Raw genomic sequence first — 21,372 nt, 5'->3', positions numbered from 1 at the left:
AGATAAAATCTTTTAATATTTTAAGATTTTGAAAAATTATGTTTATTATCGAATGACTGACATAGGTAATATTGGTGTACGTATGGTTCAAATAAAAATTTGCCGCATTATATATGTTACCTATGATTTTCAATGCATGATATGGTTTAAAATCACAATAAAATTTTGTTTTTACGTATATGTGTTTGAAAATGGCAACGGGCACATCATCAATGAGTGTGTCCCGACAGCTGTTCTACACTGTATGTGTTGCGGCAGAGGTCTAGCGGAGCAGCAAATGTTTCTTGTTTAAAAATCTTTTTAAAATAAATTTTTGTAAATTTCAGATGTTTCTATTTTAACTTAACCAGTAGTTTGTAAAATACTTTCAAACTTATTTTATTTCAACAAAATTTTAAAATTTAAATAATATTAAATGCAAATCAAACAGTGATCCTGATTTTTCTCCAAGTGGACACTTCACATATATAAAATGTCGACGGTTGCGAATCGGAAGCAGAAAAGCCAACATGTCTCTATTTCCCATTTGAACAGCAGTCCGTCAGGATGTCGTTGGTTTGGATTTTGAGAAGTGGGGATGGGGATGGGAATGGGGCTGGGTATGAGGAGTCGTCAGCAGAACTCATAAAAATGAGCACAGATTGCTGCAAAAATGCACTGCATTGTTCGTTGCTTAGTTGAGGTCTCTGAGTGGAGGGTTTTTCGAGCTGTCCTGACGGCATTTTCCTGGTTTTCTATGCCAGTCAGCGGGTTTTGTTTGTCTGCCAGCCGTGGCAGTTGCCATTGCTAATTGGCCGCACATGACAAAGTATCGCCAATTGAGTGGCATACCCACTTGCAGTGATCGGAACCGTGAAAAGTCAACAATGACAAAGGAAAAGGCAGCGGTCTAGGATACCTGATTTGAGATGAGAAAGACTTTAAAAACGATTCTTTCTTTCTGCAAATATACCATAAAGTTTTTAATAAACCGATTTGCTACCCAAATTTGCGATTTTATACCCCTTACCTTATTATACTCGTATGTGTCCTCTGTATATTTAAATATTATTTTTGGAATATTTATTAACTATGCCAAACCAAATCCTCTTTATATATTTGTGTATCTATATCAAAAACCAATTTAAATATTTGTTTTATTTTATTTTTTTGTGCTGCAGCACTTAACATGCTTAGCACGTAAAATGCATGCCATTAGAAATTAATTAGCAATTTATGTAATGGTCAAAAAACAAAGTTCAAATAATATTTATCAATCTTGTCATGCATAACGCTGATTGAAATTTAATTGATTTATGTGAAAACTAATAAAACTCATGAGCTGAAAAGCAACCAAATGTAATCAGTTATTTTTACGGCTATCCCTTGTTATTTCTTTCAAGTTTACCCATGGCAGTGGGAAGTTTTTTGCACAAAACTTTTGACATGTGAGCGTCTCAAATGAACGCGCCTGTCTCAGGACACCTGTCTCAGTCTCACCTGTTTTTTTTCTCCCACCTGAAGCTGTGAAATATATTCACATCCTTGTAGAGAAATAACTTTTGGGGGGAAGAGGGAGAGAGATAATGTGCATGTAACCCCCGAGTCACTCCCATATTTACCACCCCCACACGACCATTTCAACCGGCAATTTGTGACGTTTAAGGGCGCAACGAGGCAGCGACTTCCTGACAGGACATTAACTTTCTCGCATCTTCGGAGTCGCTTCATCCGACTGTCTCGCTGTTTGCTATTTGCCGTGACGACTCTGATGATGATTCATGATGATGATCCTTGCAGTTTTCCTCGCCGTCATTTCTCATGGCCTCGGGGGCCGTGGCCTGGGTTAGTTGCCTTTTTCGACAGCCTATTAGTTTTTATTATTTGCTGCAATTAGTTTTTCGGCCTCGGCTGCTCGACTGCTCAGCCTTCTTCGCTTATGACACTTTCCTTCACATTTTTCAACAGAACGAGCGTCATCTGTTGCCGCCGGCAATGTTTTGCAGGGTCCACTTAAGAAAATTCTACAGGATTTTACACAAATCGTTATCTACTTAAAAGATCGTATTATGATAGGTTTCAATTTAGTTTCAATATCCATTTTTAAAATAAAAGAAAATGTATTATAAATAAAATATATTATTTTGAATTGTCTCAAAAGGATAAACATACTTTAACTATCCGTCTCGAAGGACCCATCTTTGGAATATACGAATTACAAACAACAAAATTTAAGTTTGAAAATCTGGAAAAAATATTTTTTCGCTGACCGTCGAGTCGTAAGAAGTCTTTTTTATGATTTTTTATTTAAAAGAATGAATTTTAAAATGAATTTATAATATTTTAAATTTTCAGAATATCTTAAAAAGATAAAAATACGTTGAATATCCGGCTCGAAACCCCAATGTTTGAAACAAAAGAATTGCAAAAATAAAATGAAAGTGTGAAAATCCTTACAAAATATATTTTCAAGTTGTAGGAAATCTTTTTTTGCTTAACCGTAACTAAATATATATATAACTTCTTTCTTTTTCTTCAAAACCTTCCTTCTTCTCCCAGTGTAGGTGCTGAATCTGCTGTTTTTCTCGCCGGCATTGACAAGAACCAAACAATGGCCCGCTGGCTGACTGGCTGGTATCTATGATAAATTATGGCCAAAAGTCAAAGTCATCAATCAGTGGGCCATGTTTTATTTGCCGCCCGCGGCCATTTGCCATTTGTTTGGGGCCAAAACCAGAGGCATATGCAGCCGGTGGAAGGATCAGGAGGAGCAGCAGGACCCGTGGAGCGGCCCGAAAGGATTAAATATAAATCGCAGATGCGTAGACGACGGTGGCACAGGTGTCGGTGGCCCGGCGACAAGCATTTCGATTTAATTTTCATTAAAATTCAGGCATTAAATATGCAAAGGGTAAACTGCGGCTACGTCCTTCCAACGAACGGCCAAAGCCCATTAAAATTCCTTAAAGACCGGGCCGCCGTGGGCCAGATGACTCCTTTTCATTCTCGAGTGCTTATTAAAATTGCAAAGGTCCAGGATTTGCGGACATTATGATGCGGTGGCTGCGAATTTATGCCAAAACGGAACGGCACGGTCGACATCAGCTGCGTTTTCGTTCCTCGGCTGTTTAATTATGCATTTTTATCTGGAAGTTGTGGGGCAAAGGCCAGGCCGTTTTCGGTACGAAAAGGTAAGCCGCAGCCACTTTGCCACTTGAGGTATGAAAACGGAAAATCTACGGCTTAAGCCAAGAATAACCGTACTGAACCGTGAATAAGCCATTTGAGTGACAGATATCAGACAACGTTGCGTATACGCAATTTCTGTGTGTTTCTATATCATCTCATCTTGGGTATTGTTGTCGCCACCAGGAGACGCATCATGGATCCCGACAATTGACAACCAAAGTTGCAATTAGGAGCTGTGCCAATCCCTTTTAACTTTTTTTCCAACCGCAGGATTACCGAATAAAAAAGGGAAACTTTTTACGCAAACCACCATCCTACACGCACTCGAATGGTTGGAGGTTTTAGTTATGCAAGAGAAATGCCTTGGGGAAATTAGCGAAAAAGGTAAATGTTTTACGGAAACATTCGTTCCAATAGCTTTGTTTTGGGTACGCAGTTTATAGCACCCAGTTACATCATTTAAAAAACCCTTAAACAACACGGTAAAAAATTAAAGTGGGGGCTTAACAAGTTATTGTATATTTTTTATGGTCATAATGTTTACGGTCCAAACTCCAGATTTCAAGGTTTCCTTTGTTGATGGTTGTCTGAAAATGTCCTATAAAATTTCTATTCTCATGGGATGCAGCCAGCCATTGGATAAGCTCACTGCCAAAATTACAACTTGCATTACAGTAGCGTGCAGTCACCGATAAACGGCCTATAAATCACCCACTTGGCCAGCGATCGCGTCAATATTCGCCTCTTATGCAACCAATTTTATTTCGTTGCACTCGACGGGCATAAATCACGACTCCTGATGGCTGAAAACGGCGGGAAATTGGGTGAGGATGCTGTTTCTGCAACAAAATGTCCCGGCATTAAACACCAACGATGGCATAATTTATGGGAATGCCGGATTCCAGGCTCGCGATGCCCGGAGACAGATGTGACATCAGCAGTGACCATCGTGACATTAATGCGGGCCTCCAGGCACGACCTTTCCGATCCTAATGGATTGCCATCGCGAAATTAAAGAGGACGGGTTCTAGTATCTTATCGTAACTCTGATTTTCTATTTTTTTCAATTTTAGTGTGTAGTACCCAACACAAAAAAACAATACTACTAAGCTTACTACGGTAAAAAAAGAACAATCAAGATCGAATGCTCTTGATTTGAGAACTTTTTCCTTTTACTTTCCCGTCGTAGAGAACAAATTCTTCTACACATTGCTCTTCAAGAAGACTACCTCTGCTTGGAAATCCTGAACTGCCTGCAAATATATATATTCTCAAATATTATGTCACCTCTTTTCGTCGATCCTTTGCGACAGTTGTAAGCCAACATTTTCGCTCGACCATTGTTCGGCGAAAAAGTTCGCATGTGTCCATGTGATGAAGTCCCATTCCTGCATCCATTGCAAGTACATCCATGTTGATAATCCCTCCGCTTGGGTACTTCCACGCACTGCAATGGAACAAAAAAAAATGAGGGGGGACGGCGCATAAAAAGTTGCAGTTAAACTTTTCAGCATTTGTCAGAGTCAGAGGATTTGTTTGCCTTTGGGGCTGGCCAAAGCCAACATCCTGCTGGCATCCTGGGCCTGCTCCTTCGCCTCGAAGGATATCTGCCCCCAATTGCTCCGCCCGACTCCGTCTATTTGTTTGTTTATTTTGCTCGTTCGTCGCACTGTTTGTTTTCTTTCCAATTTTGTAATTTCAAACTTTTTCTATTGATTTCTTGGCACGCATGAACACCTTCAGCAGAAACGACAGCCAGCAAAGTTGCCAAGTTCCCTCGAGAGGGGTGGGGGATTCAATTTAAGTTGCGGGGACTCCCCCATGATGACCATGCGTGGCTCGCAGTGCACACAGGAAAAAGAAAAGAGTCCATAAAAATACTAAAAAGAAACGAGGGAAAAGAAAAACTAAGGGGGAGTAAGAAAAGTTTCCAATGCACTTAACACTCTGTTTCGAAGGATGGAATCGAGGAAAAACTGTCAGTGGCATTGGCAACACATTTATTAATGTGTCAATCGGATTGAAGACTTTCCCAAGCCAACGGAAAACGATAAAGTTTTTAGACGGAAAAAGATCCGTGGTTAGGATTACGGGTTTTTGTTGCGACAAATTATAAGAAATTATTTTCGCCAGTTCTTCGATTGTCATTCTTGATAACACAAAGAAATACACTTAATGGTGGCCTGAATACAATCGATAGAACTGATCTTTTGGCCATCACTAATTCATGTGAGCCAAAGGCTTAAGCTTTTTATCAGCTACCTTGCTTGTTTTAATCAATTTTCCAACCAAAATGGAATCATTAGGAACCACAAAATGATTACATGGCCCGTCCCCAAGTCCCCTTTCAATTCCCAAACGAAAAGGAATTGTAATTATTCGAATTGTTACCCGTCGCTTGCCTAATGACTATTAGCTAAATGAAAACATTGCGTGCCGGCGACATTTTATTCGAGTGCACCACTAACCAACCGAAAACCACCCGCACCACCGGGAGCTTTATTTGCTATATTTCATGCCTGCCTGCACTTATCTCCGATTGTCCATCGGGTGGGCTTTTGGGGGCCTGAAACCGCCGACTGACTCCAGCAAATGTAATTTGGCTTGGCCGGCGCTTCGATTCCACTTTATGTTCTAATTACTTGCACAACACAAAAACGCCACTTCAATTTGAATTAGAATGAGTGGGCACCGCCGCCTGGGGAGGTAGTACTGGTTTGGGTTTTGGGTTCTGGTACCGCCCCCAATGCCGGGGTAAACCCTTATTCCTGGCCACAGTTGGCGCCACAACTTTTAATTACAGCAGCGCAAAATTGCAGATGCACTGCCGCGGTACTCGGTCCCTAGGCCCCACTTTCAATTCCATTCCTATTCCCATTCGTATTCCTATTCGTATACCTATTCCAAATCCCCAAACCGAGACCCCAGAGCCAATGGCCGTGGCAATGGCAAATCCAAAAAGCATATTAATTGCGCACTGCGTAGGCGTCGCCTGTAATGGTCTATAATCGATTTAAGCACGGGCATTATGTGGGCTAGGGTCTAAATTGCAATTTCGTGTATGACAAATGGGTTTTCGGGTTTCTGGTAAGTACACTTGGAAATAACCCGCATTTTGAAAAAATACTGTGTGGAAATAAAACACTTTTCTTGCTCTGTAATAAAAGAATCTTTTGATTTTATTTAAAAAATCTTTTACAGATGCCTAGAAGTATGCAATAATTTAATTTTGTTTACTAAAGTTTCACATGTTCTCTCAGAGAGATGACTTTCTCTTTTTCGCTGCATACTTTTAGGCTTATTTTAAAGTGATTTCAAATCCTTAGCCATTTCTTTATATTATTTTAAGTGTTCATGTTAAAAAAAGAAAGAATTGTTTATCTATGCAAATTTTAATTAATTTAATTATAAAACCAAATATATTTGGATGAGTGTATTAACTGATTTGGCAAAATTGGGTAGTCGAGGCCAATGAAATTTAAATCGAGTTAGCTTAGTAGCTATTTTTGCATGTTTTCTGCTCAAAGGAAAAAGCCAATCGATATTCTCCCATTCGCCCAGTATCTTGGCTTGTATATCCTTGGTTATTTGGTTATCCATCACAACGTTCTCTTCCAATTAAAAGCAGTTGCGCGTAGCAATTGACCATCAAAATCACTCTGACAAGACAGTGGTCCCCAATCTACATGCCCACAAGTGTGTGGGTGGATGTGGATGAGTCGATGGGTGGTTCGATGTTTGGATGTTTGGATGGTTGGGTGGCTGGTGGTTACGTCTGATATATAGAGAGAAAACCACCCAGGGCTCGTTATTGTTGCCGTTGGCTTCGCCGTCAATTGCAGCTGGTGGTGGTGGCTGCACCACAAAATTCAACGCAATTTGTAAAATGAAATCGATTCAATTGATTGTTGACTTCGACAAACACACATCCACCTCCGCATGCACAACCCTGGCAGAACCAGAACCAGAACCAGGAGCAGGACCATCATCCTGCAATTGGAAGGTAGTGCAGACGACGATGGTGACAGGTGTCTGGGGGTGGACGTGTTCATATCCTTGTCGTCCTGCCGCACATACATATGTACATATACACACGCGCGTGTGTGTGCACTGCACTTTGCTTGATTAAATTTCAATATTTACTAAAATGTCGCCGAACTCTTTCTGACAGCTCTGTAAATTTCATAACCGGAATCGACATAAAATATGGTCAACTGGGTGTAAATATAAGCTTGACAAGCGCATAAGTTGACTGAAATGTCCGGCTTTTTATTTATTTTTATTCCATTCAGCTCTTTTGTTGCTGGTAATTTGTTATGGTTTGTCATGTGCTTACAGCAACAAATGGTCTATAATGGGCTATAACCCTCTAGATTTTATGACTAACTGATATGCGGGCTTTGTAAAGGCATCAGATGGCCAAGGCAATTACTCAGCCGACTGAAAGACAGGATTAACGTTTTGCTTTTGCCAATCAGAGTGATTCATTTGCATTCATAATTGCGAATTATAAAAATAAATGAAGGAATATTTCATCTGTTGTTATTTATGCATGCGCTGATTGATAAATAAGTGGCAATAAAACACCTTGATGGCGGTATTATGTATAAGTTATTGGGATTAAAATCGTTAAAAGAATATATATTGTTTTTTTGAAACAACAACGAGTTGTGTTATTTAGTTTCAGTTTTGCCTTTGCCTTCAGAATGATTTATATCCTTTCATTACTCTGAATAATACATTTCTGAAAAAAATCCTAGAACAAATAAGTGTTAATGGATTCTATGATAAATAAACTCAAGGACCTAAATCATCTGGACGATGAAGAAGAGTGGGTTCCTAACCTTTTTCCCGAAGACTAATTTTTCTTAATTTACCATTTACAGTAGTGAGACAAAAGCTGACTGTCTAAAGGATAAGAAAAAACCTGATGCCAAACTATCCAATCTAGATAAACTATTCAATGAACTTAACCTAAATGATGTAAGGGAAGACTTCTTACTCAAGCGAATGAAGGTCGAGACTGGCAATTCCAATAACTATCTTTATAAGGATTACTTCAACAACAGTTCCACCGATATACCTTGGGATAAGGTGCGAGAGACAGGGGATCCAATGGGTCCCGACTTTGAAATTGATTTTGAAAATGTATTCGAGGACGTAAGCAAACTGACCGAAGTGGAAAACCAACTGCAGTTGCTCTACAGACCGTTCATCTGTCAAATGGACCTCAATTGCCGGTTCAATATGTACGAACTGTGCCTGCTGATGGCCGATTCCCGATACGATCCGGCTAGTCATCCAACTGTGTCTGTGAAGGTGACCCATCCCAGTGCCCAGGTGAAGATCCATGCTGCTGGCAAGATTGTGGCCACTGCTTTAAACTCGGATTCAGCCAGGATTGCTCTGTTCAAGGTGATCAGGGTCCTGCAGGATCTGGACTACAAACCTGATATTAAGAACTTTGGCAAGAGCATCGTGAATGCCTCCTTTAGCATGCCCTTTAAACTCGATTTGGAGCTGATGAGCCGCCTCCATTCGGAGGAGGTCACCTACAATTGGAGCAAGCGACCTTTTATCACCTACACTGACGAAAAAGAAGGTGTAAGATTTGCAGTTTTTCCCACGGGATTTGTATTGGTTCTTCACTCCAACGGGCACAGTGAGACCCGTGAGGCCATATCTGCATTTCTGCCTATTCTGGCTAAATTCAAGAATGGCTATCCCACGGATGCGGAAAAGGAGGGAAAACTGGTAGGTGATCTGTCCTATAAATTGTTGTGGGAAAAGAGGTTGGAGGAGGACAAAGAGGGTCTGCTGCTCTACTGTTGAAGAATTTTTTATTTGTTCAAGTAATCTTGTTAAAAGAAGCGTGAAATAAAATTATAATGACTTCCTTATTCTTACGCAGAAAATGTAACATTTATATTGAAAAATGCTCTAAAATGTATTACTTAATATTACCATTCTTTAACCTTGTTTATTTTAGTGTAATCCAAATTCACTTTTAATCGCAACAGAGATTCCGAGATAGCCAGTATCCAGTAATCGCTTTGTATCGTCCTGCGAAATACTGGAAACATTTGTCATAAACCAAAGTTCTGCACGTGCCCTGTTTACACTCGCCAGCAAAGTTGGGCAACTTGTTTAAATACGTGATTTATTCGAACGCCAGCTGCTGAGCGACCGCCGAACAACCAGTGACACTCCACTCCGGCCAACCACTACCACTAGTCGGATGGTATATGGATGGTGTACTATATATAGGGTGAGGGCCTAGGCCCGGGGCCAAAGTTTCACCAAACAGTCGCAAAACAAAAACAAGAAACAAATGACCGAAGAAGTTGCAACTGCGTGTTGCAACAGGCGCATACATAAATAACGAAACATTTTCGCACACTTGCCGCAACTTTCCCGGGAAAATGTCACATTATGCGGAACAAGTGGCCGCCTTGAACACGTTTCCGACGTGCTACAGCACCTTCCCAAGTGCCCGGACTCAGGACCTCTTTTTTCTCCAGAACTTTTTAGTTGAAAATATTACGGGAAGTCGTACATTTCACATTTACGTAATTACCACAGGTGGAATGCAAGGTGGAAAAGAAGGGGAATATAAAGGAAATATATAAGGGATATATTATAAAATGTCAATATAATTCAAAATTCTAATATATTTGTAACTTTAATTTAACCTTCTCCTTAAAGGTTTTTAATATATTTATTATAAATGCATTATTGATTGATATATCAAGTTTTTAAATATATTCTAACATACTTTATTAAGACATGTAGGTACTCTATTACAGCCTCCCCTCATTAGGAACTTTTTCTTGTTTCAAAGTCTACAATACAAGTTTGTTCATTAAATTTGCACATATCTTGCAATATCTGTTGGCTGGCATCTTTATTCTCCTTCCCAAAAAGGTTCGACAAAAGATATCATATGCACATATAAGAAACTCTAATGTGCCAGAGGTTATCGAAATTGGACAAAAAGAAATTGCGACGAAGGAGCAAAATAATTCGCAATTTATCTATTTTCGGTTGAGGTAGGCAAACTTCTGTGCCCTCAGGCGCTTTTTGGCCAAAAATATGCTCGGAAAAACCAGAGAGCAGAGAAAATGGAAGGAAACTACCGATACGATACTATGATGCGGTGGCAATCGAGCCAGGGAATCCGGGGAATCCGATTAAAAAGTTGAACCATCAAAGTTTAAGAAAGGAGATGAGCGGGCTGGAGATTATGAATTATGCATTCTTGCCCAGGGACTTTTGGCTTGAAAGCCAAAGCTAAAAATTATCCACTCGCCCGGCTAACGAAAAAGGGTTGCGGCTTCTGCCTTTGAAGATTAGACAACTTTTCCGGGAGTCCACACAGTAACTGTTTTCGCATTTATAAGTGAACATAAACTGCATAAGCGGAGAAAACCCTATTGAATTTGGAATGAAGGAAGACCTCCAGTCCTCATAAGCATTTAATAACAGTGGGAACTTCTGTCACCGGAACTTCTGCCCATTTCCCCATTTCCATTTCCATGTCTGCGGTTAACCGCAAAGATTTTACTCTCGAAAAGGTGTCGCAAATGGACTTTTGCAATTTTAATAACTACTCAAAGTGGCAAACTGGTTCGTTAACTAGCCGCACACACACACATTCCTTGCAGGTCCTGTGCTGCACCAAAGTACTTTTTGCATATTTAACCAACTTGAATTTAAATGAAAATTAATCCGAGACCAGAAGCTGCGGCTGCCCAGTCCGCAAATGTGTTTGCTTTGAAAAATGAAACTGCAAACGAATAATTGCGTATGGAGTTTGTACTTTTAAGGATTGGTTTACCTACGTAAGTGAAACGGAATTTTGATTTTCCCAATACAAAAACGCCTTAAAGTTGGCAGGTCCCTTAGAAAATGTTTAGAATAATTTAGGAAGTACTTTTCAAAATATTCTAACCCCTTGTCAATGAAATGCGTATTTCTTAGAATCGGCTGAGGGTGGAAAAACATAAATCTAAAATTCCAAGCGCCAATAAATTTTCATTTTGATAAACCCCCGTAAGCCTTTTCATGGCCAAAAACAAACTTCTGTGATTTATGAAGTTCTCGGCTACTGCTCGACTCCTTGGGCAATAAAACACAGAAGCCCATCACTGCCATCTATGGACACGATACAAAACTTTTGTCCCACTCCGCCCCCTCATAAGTATTCCGATTTTAAAGACTAGATTTGAAGAGCCAGAACCAAAAAAAAATATATAAATATGAATCACTAATCTTTATGGAGCGAACCAGTGTTTTTCCGGTCATAAAAAGTGGAAAAGTTTTCTCTTTCGCAAATAAACCAAAGTGTCGATGCGCAGATAAAAACTGTTCATCTGTTAATAAAGTTTTTGTATAAAAATCAAGCATTTAAATTACAATAACATGGCATTCGCTGGCCGTTTGGTCACAGCTTGTCCTGATGTAAATCCATAAACAAAATGAGGCATGTTCGCCCCCTAATGTTGCTTATTTGCACCCCGCTGTGGGGGTTATTTCTGTAGATATACGGATAACGAAGGGGGACATGTCATCATGCCCGACATTTGCGTCAGCTGGCGATCAAAGTCAAATTAAATTGGAACAACTTTTCGATGTCACATATTGTGCATAGAAAACGATTCGTTGTGAACAAAAGAAATTGGTTAGTGCCAATTATGGATTTTTTGGCCTGGAACGTGACCAAAATAGCTGGAGAGTATACAAAAAAAATGCAACCACTTTTTGCTTTAATTTAGTAAATGGAAAACACACGCGTGTCCTAATCCCCTGATTATACCGAAATATATATTCACAAACGCATCTAACTAATTTGCATTTACATTAATCTATTGACTTTATTCATTTATTAATGTGTTAATTAGCTCAATTACGGCACTGGCTAACATTGCGTATGTGCGATATCTAAGCCTATGGCTTATAGTTTCCACAATTCAGTTGTTTAGAGAATGTCGACCACTCGAAACCACCAGAAAAGGCATATATATAAATAGTTTATGAAGGGTGCTGCGTTATGGGTCTACGGCATCTGCTGTTTCTTGTATTTGGGATCCTTTCTATATATAGGAAAAAAGGGAAAGCTTCAAAAACATCATACCTGCTGGCAATGGAAAATCCTCGCTATATGCATAAAGATCGCTTTACTCTGCTTGAAGATTCCATTTATTATTTTAAAAGCCTATAGCCTTATCTACTACTTACTTAAGGGAGATTCCCAAAAAAAAATGTTTAAGCAATCAAAAATATCTTTCTGAAACGTAATTTCTTCTTTAATTTATTTAGCCCCATTTTTTTACAAATGTCATTCTGCTAAGTATGTTTCAAGTCCTTGCCGAGTTAAAGAAAACTCCATAGTCATGGTTCAATTAAATGTATTAGCTGATTGTTAGTTAAATGGAGTGCGCCAAAGCCAGGTCCAATCAGTTCCAATTTACAAGTCCAACATGAAGTCTTTGGAGTGTTTTACCCGTCGTTTTCTAGAAATAATATTGTGGCTATTGTGCTTAATACCTTTGCCACCGATTAACCAGTTGCGATGGCTTTTCGTATCTGTGGGTTTTCGCTTATGTTGGATTTCATATTTTGTGTATTTACTGAAAGTTGGCATTGGCTTTTCAACGATAGCAGTCGAAAGTGTGGGAAATGTTGTAGGCACTGCGCTGTTTATGGGAAATACAGTGCTGGGAATTTTTCTAGTCTTAGAGAGTGTCCTGAAGCAGAGGACCCACAGTCAGCTGGAGGATCTGCGTTTCCAGTCGGAGTTGCAGTTGCAGAGACTCGGAATGTTTGGCAAACGTCGCCAGGCGGCATATCTGTTGCCCCTAATTGGCGTCCAGTTTATTTGTGATCTCACCAGATTTTTTATTAATAATGAAGAAATGTTTTCGCCCGTTTTTATGATATCCTTGCCATTAATGTGGCTCCTTCGATTTCGCTATGTTCAACTGGTGCAGCATGTTATGGATCTGAATCAGAGATCTCTTCAGTTGCGAAGATCCCTTTTGTCCTTGGCTTCGGGGAATGATCTATGGCAGCCCTACGGAGTCCACGAGTGTCGTCAACTTCAGACCCTTCGGTCCACCTATGAGAGGATCTTTGAGTGCTACGAAATGTTCAGCGACTGCTATGGATGGGGAATGCTGGGTCTGCACTTGCTGTCTAGTTTTCAGTTCGTTACCAATGCGTACTGGACGCTCATGGGTCTGTACGATGGTCGGGACCTACGTGGCATGATGTTCAACGGAGCCACCGGAATTGACTTTGGTACTCCCATTGCCACTTTATTTTGGCACGGCGATTCTGGATCTGAAAATGTAAGTACACTGTTAGTGTAGTTAATAACACAAGGATAATATACATTCTCTTAAGACAAACCACCATTCTCAACTACTTACAACCCATATAAATTAGCAGACCATCAATCAAGACTGCTCTATATACGAATCTGGCAAATCATAACCAATTATCAGTGACAATGATGCATTGGCATTCTGCCTAGTACATTAACTGAATTTCCTTCCAAATAATTCCCTTTTAGTTACAATGTTTCCCCCGACAAGAGTGCAAGTAATCTCACGAGTGTTCCTCAAGATATTCCACCATATTTTGGTGGCATTTTCCCTGAGAGTCAGTAGACTGTCTCGATTGATCTTATGGTTGCGGTTTCTGAGCTGGACAGCCTGGTTCACTTTAGTTTGGACGCAAAGTGTGATTTATGCTCAATTACTTGAATGCAATATGGACTGCATACTGCGTCATGTGCTCACAATATTCCAGACTTTTTCGCATGCTTTCATTGTGGTCATCACATTCCTCGAGGGGTTTAGAGCCCATCGAGAACAGACGGATGAGGTGGTTGTGTTCGAGGACTCTGATCCCTGGATGGCCTTAACTGCGTTGGCAATGCTAGTGCCCATTTTTGCAGTCGAGTATTTGGTGTGTTCAAATGCGCCCGGATATCCCCATAGAGTCAGATTCTATCACCTAAGAATGCTACCCAGTTTCCTGGCTCTGCAGATGCAGATTATCTCCTTTATCCTGGAAGTCATGAAGGCGAACATTAGGGTTCGTCAGACCAAGCAGCAGCTTAAGGTTTTGGCCAGGGAACTATCCAGTCGTTGGCCACAATGTAAACAAAGGCCAGATTTCCTGGACCAACAGATCCATCGAATTAGAGACCTAAAAAGGAGTTATAATGAGCTCCATAACCTGTTCGATCGGATCAATGGATGTTTCGGGGGTAGCCTTCTAATCATCATCATGGTATACTTTGCACTCTTTGTGTGCAATTCATATTGGCTGTTTGTGGATGTCAGAACAAGTCCGGATAAGTTCTATGCCATCCTTCTGAACTTGGGTTTTATTTTCAATGTGGCCCTGCAGATGTCGGCTGCCTGCTGGCACTGCCAACAAAGTTATAACCTAGTGAGGAGAAAATATATAATTCATATTGCTTAAATATACATATCATAACTATCGTTTCAGGGTCGTCAAATCGGTTGTCTTATATCGAAGTTGGTTAAACCCCAGGGCAGCAAGCGTTATAATGATTTAGTGAGCGAGTTTTCTTTGCAAACACTACATCAACGTTTTGTGGTCACCGCCAAGGATTTCTTTAGTCTTAATCTACATCTGCTCAGTAGTGTAAGTATAAGTACTATACTGAAAAATGATATATGATATGATATGATGATCTATAATCCCATGTAGATGTTTGCAGCGGTGGTTACTTACCTAGTCATTCTCATACAGTTCATGTTTGCTGAGAGGAGCTCGAGGCCTAATGCTGGATAAGAATAAACAGAAAAGGTCCCAGATGATAAACCGCTTTCATTGAATTAATAAATTAAGAAAAGGTTTCCTTTTTATATACATTTCAATCAATATTTAATAAACCATAAGTTTCACATTTTCATTTCCCAAATGAGTCTAAGAACTTTTCAGCCCTAAATAAAACTACTTAAATGTTCAATGATTTAATTATGAAACACACATTCTCTGGCAAGCAGACAAACTAAGAGCCTTTTCATCTTTGTCGCAGCTCTTATAAGTGTATAACCCTAATTATTTATGCCGCCCACGATTTGAGGATGGGTTGAGTTTTAGGTGGTTTAAGGGGAGGGCCTGAGCAGAAAGTTAGATTGCGCAAAGTTTTATCTTCGTTTTTCTTAAGCGCATTTTACAGGGCGAAAAGGATGGGCCAGGATGTGGAGGCGGTAGCAAAACTACTTCACGCATATTAAACTGACATTTCACAAGCAGAAAACTTTTTCTAATATGCAAATTCATGGCGAATGCCTGGGAATGGGATGAAACAGCCGCACATCCTTGAATTAACACGTGCGAGTTCGCATTAATTTGTGTAAACTGGTGTTGGAACTGCTCGGGGTTACTCTGCGGATATGCTGGATATGGCTGGGATCTGGATCGGGGATCTGAATGAGTACTGGTGGTACTAGTGGTGCTCGAGGAGCAGTTTTTGTCGTTAGCTATGCAAATGCCGAGCCATGTAAATATTATTTACCGCACCAGCAGATGCTCAAGATGTAACTGTGCCGCCACTTCTGGCCCAAATTAGCATATAACAACTGTAACAGTCGCTTATACATATTTATGAGCCGCCTGGATTAGCACTACCTTCAATGTACTCTTTTTGTTGGTTGAGCTACTCGGTTTTAAGCGGGGAATGAACTTAGGTTAGTTGAATACTCTTATTATAGAGGGAGAATGGTATTACCTAGATACCAGTAAATAAAGTTATATGTGGCTTATCAAATATTACATTTATAACCATTTAACTTAATTTTCGAAAAACTTTAGATAATCAAGCTGGCAACATCGTACCTTTCCCAACACCAAGAATGTTATAATACTATCCTATAAACCCTTAAACGATACTAACCCCTCCCATCACTGAGTAGGCCAACATGACTTGTCAATTAAACTCATAGACGAGGTGACGACTATCCAACGTTTATAATCTTTATTAGTAAACTATTAAAGTCCCCAAAAGTAGTTCGATCAACCGCCTATCCTAATGGAACGCGATCCAATCTGGAAATCGATGTATGCTCGAAGGATTCCTGCCTTGGAACCGATGGACGAAACTGAAACCAAGTTGGCCAAGGCCTTCAGGACGAATCATTATATTTTTGGCCCAGAACTCTCGCCGGAAATGGATCTTATACAGTCAAAAGTCTTTTGCAAGAAGTGTCTGCTGTTTACCAACCTTTGCCAGACCGTCGGAAACCATGTGAAGGAAGTAGAGGAGGAGATTCTAAGAGCAAAATATCAGGCAGAAAATACAACAGCTGAAACATATTACCTTGACTAAGCAGAGTTTTTTCTCAGATATAATCAGATTTTATACATTTTTTGAAACAAAAATTTGTAATATAAAACTTATACATAAGAATGTAAGTTTATAACAACATTTATCCTAGTTTTCAAGGTGTCATAAACTCATCAACGTCTTATAAACTACCTCACAACTCTGTCTTAAGCGCCTATGCAATTGCCATTTAAGTTTTTCAGGGGGGGATGTTGAGGAGATGCTAATTGCTTTTTAGTGAATTATTAGCCAATCCAACTTTTAGGACTAATAGAAACATGCATGCATGAATATTTTATCCACTTTACGAACTGTTCAACTTTTTTGATGAATTCCCAATTTGAAGGAGGCTTTGTCTTCTCACACAGCCCCCGGCAACGAATCATTTATCAGCATAGTGGGAGGGAAGTTTTTAAATATTCATAAAATTTGAACGGACAGAACTTTCAAAATTAAATTAGTCAAATGAACAAAAGTTCATTTACACTCCACGTACGAGGCTCCGATGTCCATACTTACAGAAACCATTGTGTGCAGCCCAAAGCCAAAAAGCTCTAAAAGTTGGAATAAATTACTAATTAATGCAGGAGTGCTCCATATATAGGGGGAGGGGTTTTTATCCATCCCATAATTCAGGCCTCTGTTTTATAGTTGGCAATCTATTGCGATTTGTGGGTACGTTGGAAAATATGGTTTTTCGTCTGCATTGGACGCAGTGTGCGAAAGCGAAATTGAAGTTTTATGCTAATTTCAGCCTTCCATCTCTTTTCCTTGCCCAGTGTTCCTGTCTCTCTTTCATCTGGCTGAGCCCAGGACCTTATCTAGTTGTCGAGTCCTGTCAACACAAGGCATTACAAGGCAATTACGAATTTGTTTATGGCTCTGAATCGTCTCGTCGACTTGCCACTTGGCCACAACACTCGAAGATCTATCTTTCTCAGCTTGGATGGATATGCCCCACATTACGGGCCATGTGAAAAAATTCACTCGAAATCAGATTCAATTTGAAAGGATATGCAGGTTAAGTTGGAATGGCCTTTGGGCTTATCACTAGAAAAGGCAATAGAAATCTAAGCTAGCCCTATTGAAAAGCCTTTTAGTTTTCCATTTACGAGATGGCAATTAGGGGGATTACTTTACCATATCACTCATGTTAAGCTTTATAAGAAACTTTCATATTTTCAAATCTAGCTGAGCTTTATTTATAAGTCAGTTTGATATTATTTTGTTAAGAAGTATTATATATACATCTTCATAAATTGTATGTGTTAATTTTGAAGTCCTTCTTAGATCCCTAAGCAATTTGGAACCTAATACCCAATCCCACATGCAATCATTCCCCATATTAATGTTCTTTTCCAACTTCTAGCTCTCAGATGAAGAATTTAATCAAGAACAGCTCGAATTTGTTGGGGACACATGTCCATATAAATGTAGTACACATGGCCCATAAGTCAAGCCTAATAAAATTCCACTCTGCCAAATTCGAACGACAAAAGTAGTCTCCAAACTCCAGCACCACAAAGGAAAAGGCGGTGAGTGGGGTGAAAAAGTGCGTCACTTAAAACTTTTGCACTCACTTGACCAGAAACTTTTATTTTCCGTTAGCAAATTTCCCACGGGTAAACCGGAAAAGTAACAAAATGTATCTGTGTGTGTGTGTGTAGCCGGGGCATCTTGGCGAACAAAACTTTTTTTCTCGTGTCCACAAATTGAAAATATTTCCCAGTCATATTTAATTTTCGGCCAGCCCTGGGTCCAACCCAAAAATCTCAGAGGTAATCAAAGATGATGCGAAGGTCAGAGTTCGGAGTTCGGGTATATGCACTTAATTACTGGGGATGCTCGAGGACCGGGCAACGATACGGCTTAAATTTCAACCTTGTTGACTCGTCACGGCGGTGATAAAAATGGAAAAGTCAACGGGACAAAGGAGAATAATGAGGGCAGGCGGTAAGGAAGAGGAGAAACTAAATAAATAATTCAGTATAAAATGTCAGGAGCACTGGGAGCGTTGGCCAGGACAACGAAGATGTCTCGGGAAGTCGTCGCCTCTCAGATGCAGTCAAGGAAGCAATTGTATTGTCTGACTGCTGTTTTCCACTTTAGTTTGCCACGCCTTCAACGGACGCCCATCCCAACACCACCCACTATAGAAGACCACCCTCTCAGGACCATCCACCATCCACCGCCTTCATCCGCCCACTGGTAACTTGTTGACGTTGATATCCGTACGTGCCGAAGGTGAATGGCATCTGTGGACGCGAAATTGAATTCGTGCCTGGCAGTTCCCGTTCCCGTTCCCCTACAACAAGATTGAGTCGCACTGGGGACAGGGTGGAACTTGGTATCCAGAACCCAGAACTTGGAACTTGGGGCGCTGGCCAGGATGTGTCAGGTGGCTTTACCTGCTGACTTCAATATTTTGTCGCATTACGTTGACAATTTAGATGTTTGTCTCGCGCATTCTCGCAGGATTCAATTTGAAGCAAATGCAGCAGCCAGCCGGGGAAATCTGCAAAAGTTAACAGTAAGCCGGTAAGGGAAAAATAGTTCTAGGGGGAATGGATCCCTGGTCCTCCACAAGGGAATGGCAAGGTCCCATCCAAATGCGAGTGCTTACATAAAAATCAGTCGTCTATGTCCTGGCCCAGTCATTCATTAGAGATGTAATGTCCCTTCTAGCCGAGCAAATCGTTCGAAATACAAAGGGATTTGATGGTTTAGGATTGTTCTCAGAGTAACGAATACTTGAGGATCTGTAAGTTAATCATAGAATATTTAAGGGGCTTTCAGAAATAACATTAAGGTTACATTTTAGTATTATTATGTATTAATATTATGCAATGCATTATACTAATGCAATTCCTTTAATATTTACTTTCTTATAATATACCGACTGAACGAAAAATAAGTAAATACTTTTAATAAATTCCAAGGAATTTGTTATGATACTTTTTAAATACTGCAAAAATAAAATGATACCAAATTAATATTAACGTATACAATACGACTTCATAACTTACTATATTTGTCTTACAATGTCATCCCAAACTCATTGTGATACTAATGTGTTCCGACATAGATGTTAATTGACCCAGGTCAGAAGCTCTGACTCAGATTTCAATTTCAGTTCTCAGCTTTCAACTACTCTTTACCACCACGAGCATAAAAATTGGAAAACATTTTTTGTTTTCGCTCTAAAAACGTCACTTTCTGGGGGACGAGGGTCCTTAAGTCCCCCGTCCTTGGCCCACCCACTTGTAATGTGACTGTCGCTGGCAGCCACCCACCACCCGAAGGACCACCCACCCCAGCTGGCATTTCATTGTTGTGCTTTTCTTTTCCCATTTTATTTATATAATGTGTCTCGAATGTGTGTCTGCGGGTGTGTGGGAGTTTTTCTATCAAAGCGCAGGAAACACGTGCGGGTAAAACATTTTTCAAGCTTTTAGCGCTGCATACAAATCAACCCCGAAAAACAAAACAAAAAAAATCCCATTCACAATAATTTGTTGAACTTCATAAGAGCCAGCGCTTTGGGTTAGTCGGATGAGATGGGAACTGGCCTTGTAGGGTGGTTCGGGTTCAGCCAGCTGTTGCATTATGTAAAACCCCAGCGTAATAGATCTGAGAATGTGGGAAAATTGTAGATGCAAATACCAGGCAAACAGCAAAAAGGAAAATGTCGGCTACTGTCGGCATCTGAAATGGTAGTTTCGCTTCGTTACGTTTTTTTTTTTTGAGGCTAATTGGGTTTTATATAATTTAAAGCACTTACTTATCAAACTTCATTTCCGTCTTCTTCACGCTGTGAGTTGCATATATGCGAATGTGCCCATTAAAATGCCACAAATGCAAATTAATTTAATTGAATCCAATTTGGCATTCGCATTATCTTTTTCATTGTTCCCTTAATTTTACAATTGCGGCAGAGAGGAACAAAGTGGTGGAGATTGTGTGGGTAGGATTAACCACAGAGTGGAAACTATTTTGTAATCCGGATTTATAAATTTATGCAAATGTGCGGTCTCAAAACGAATCAACCTGCCTCTGAGACTTGTAAGCTTATTATGATTAGATAGATCTTACTAGGATTCTTTTTAATAAGTTTAAACTCTACAACTTAAGAGTTTTAGCTTTTACTACATCCTTTCGAATAAATTAAACCTAATAAAGTGAGTAGTGCAAGTACAAAAAAGTATAGAATAAAAAGGAAACTTCATTTATTTTTTCATTGTTTCGTGACTGCACTAATTCTATAATTTGTATGTTTAAAGCTGGGTTACTCTTCTGAATAGTTCCTAAAAACAACATAAGCTCACCAGACAGAAGAGACTGTTGTTAACAGAACTATAGCAAGAGGGGAGTTTAGCAGAAACTGTTATAGAAGAGCGGATAAAAAATGTTAAGAACGAAGCAAAATGCTACAAAGTTTAGGAAACAAGCTCACCCCACATTCGACGAGCTTAAGCCGGCAGAACAGCATGAACTATTTTTATACTACTAAGACGGCTTAAATAATTTTTTTAAATTCTTAAGGGCTAAAAATATTTGGGACAGCAATCCAAACTGTTGCTTTTTGGCAGGGGTCTAGTAGAAGCATTTCAAAACCCACCACTCTGGTACTTAGCAGTACGAATAACAGTGGAAGAGCGTGCGTCTGCGCAGTGATTTCTCCAGTCACGAGTGTTGAGTCACGACTGCCGAATGGAACTCTCCCGGTTGAGCGAGTACCGCTCTTATTGGCAGGCGATTCGTACCGCTCGGGTCACTCGCTGCTGCCAAAGGGGACCGCCGCTGCCGCCGCTCTGCCGCCGCTTCTCGCGGTGAGCGGC

General features: G+C 40.0%; 2 protein-coding genes across 4 annotated transcripts; both read left to right on the top strand.

The window, feature by feature from the left end:
* The first annotated feature begins 7,864 nt into the window (after positions 1–7,864).
* Positions 7,865–9,068, top strand: Trf4 (TBP-related factor 4). Of its 2 annotated transcripts, none has more exons than XM_017076199.3 (2): positions 7,865–7,999; positions 8,055–9,068. In XM_017076199.3, the coding sequence occupies exons 1-2, from the start codon at positions 7,944–7,946 to the stop codon at positions 8,998–9,000; spliced, it is 1,002 nt and encodes a 333-aa protein (XP_016931688.3). In that variant the 5' UTR covers positions 7,865–7,943; the 3' UTR covers positions 9,001–9,068. The 2 variants fall into 2 exon arrangements, with proteins under 2 accessions (XP_016931688.3, XP_016931696.3); XM_017076207.3 differs by having other exon boundaries at positions 7,869–7,999; positions 8,058–9,068.
* Positions 9,069–12,647: 3,579 nt separating this feature from the next.
* Positions 12,648–15,077, top strand: Gr23a (Gustatory receptor 23a). Of its 2 annotated transcripts, none has more exons than XM_017072440.3 (3): positions 12,648–13,517; positions 14,689–14,847; positions 14,914–15,077. In XM_017072440.3, exons 1-3 carry the CDS (start codon positions 12,648–12,650, stop codon positions 14,995–14,997), a joined length of 1,113 nt encoding a protein of 370 aa, XP_016927929.3. In that variant the 3' UTR covers positions 14,998–15,077. The 2 variants fall into 2 exon arrangements, with proteins under 2 accessions (XP_016927929.3, XP_036668798.3); XM_036812903.3 differs by lacking the exon at positions 12,648–13,517 and adding an exon at positions 13,679–14,628.
* Positions 15,078–21,372: the final 6,295 nt, after the last annotated feature.

This window comes from Drosophila suzukii, chromosome 2L (assembly GCF_043229965.1).
Source record: "Drosophila suzukii chromosome 2L, CBGP_Dsuzu_IsoJpt1.0, whole genome shotgun sequence".
NCBI classification, from domain to species: domain Eukaryota; kingdom Metazoa; phylum Arthropoda; class Insecta; order Diptera; family Drosophilidae; genus Drosophila; species Drosophila suzukii.
Note: the sequence above shows the minus strand (reverse complement) of the source record. Positions and strands in the feature narration are given on the sequence as shown.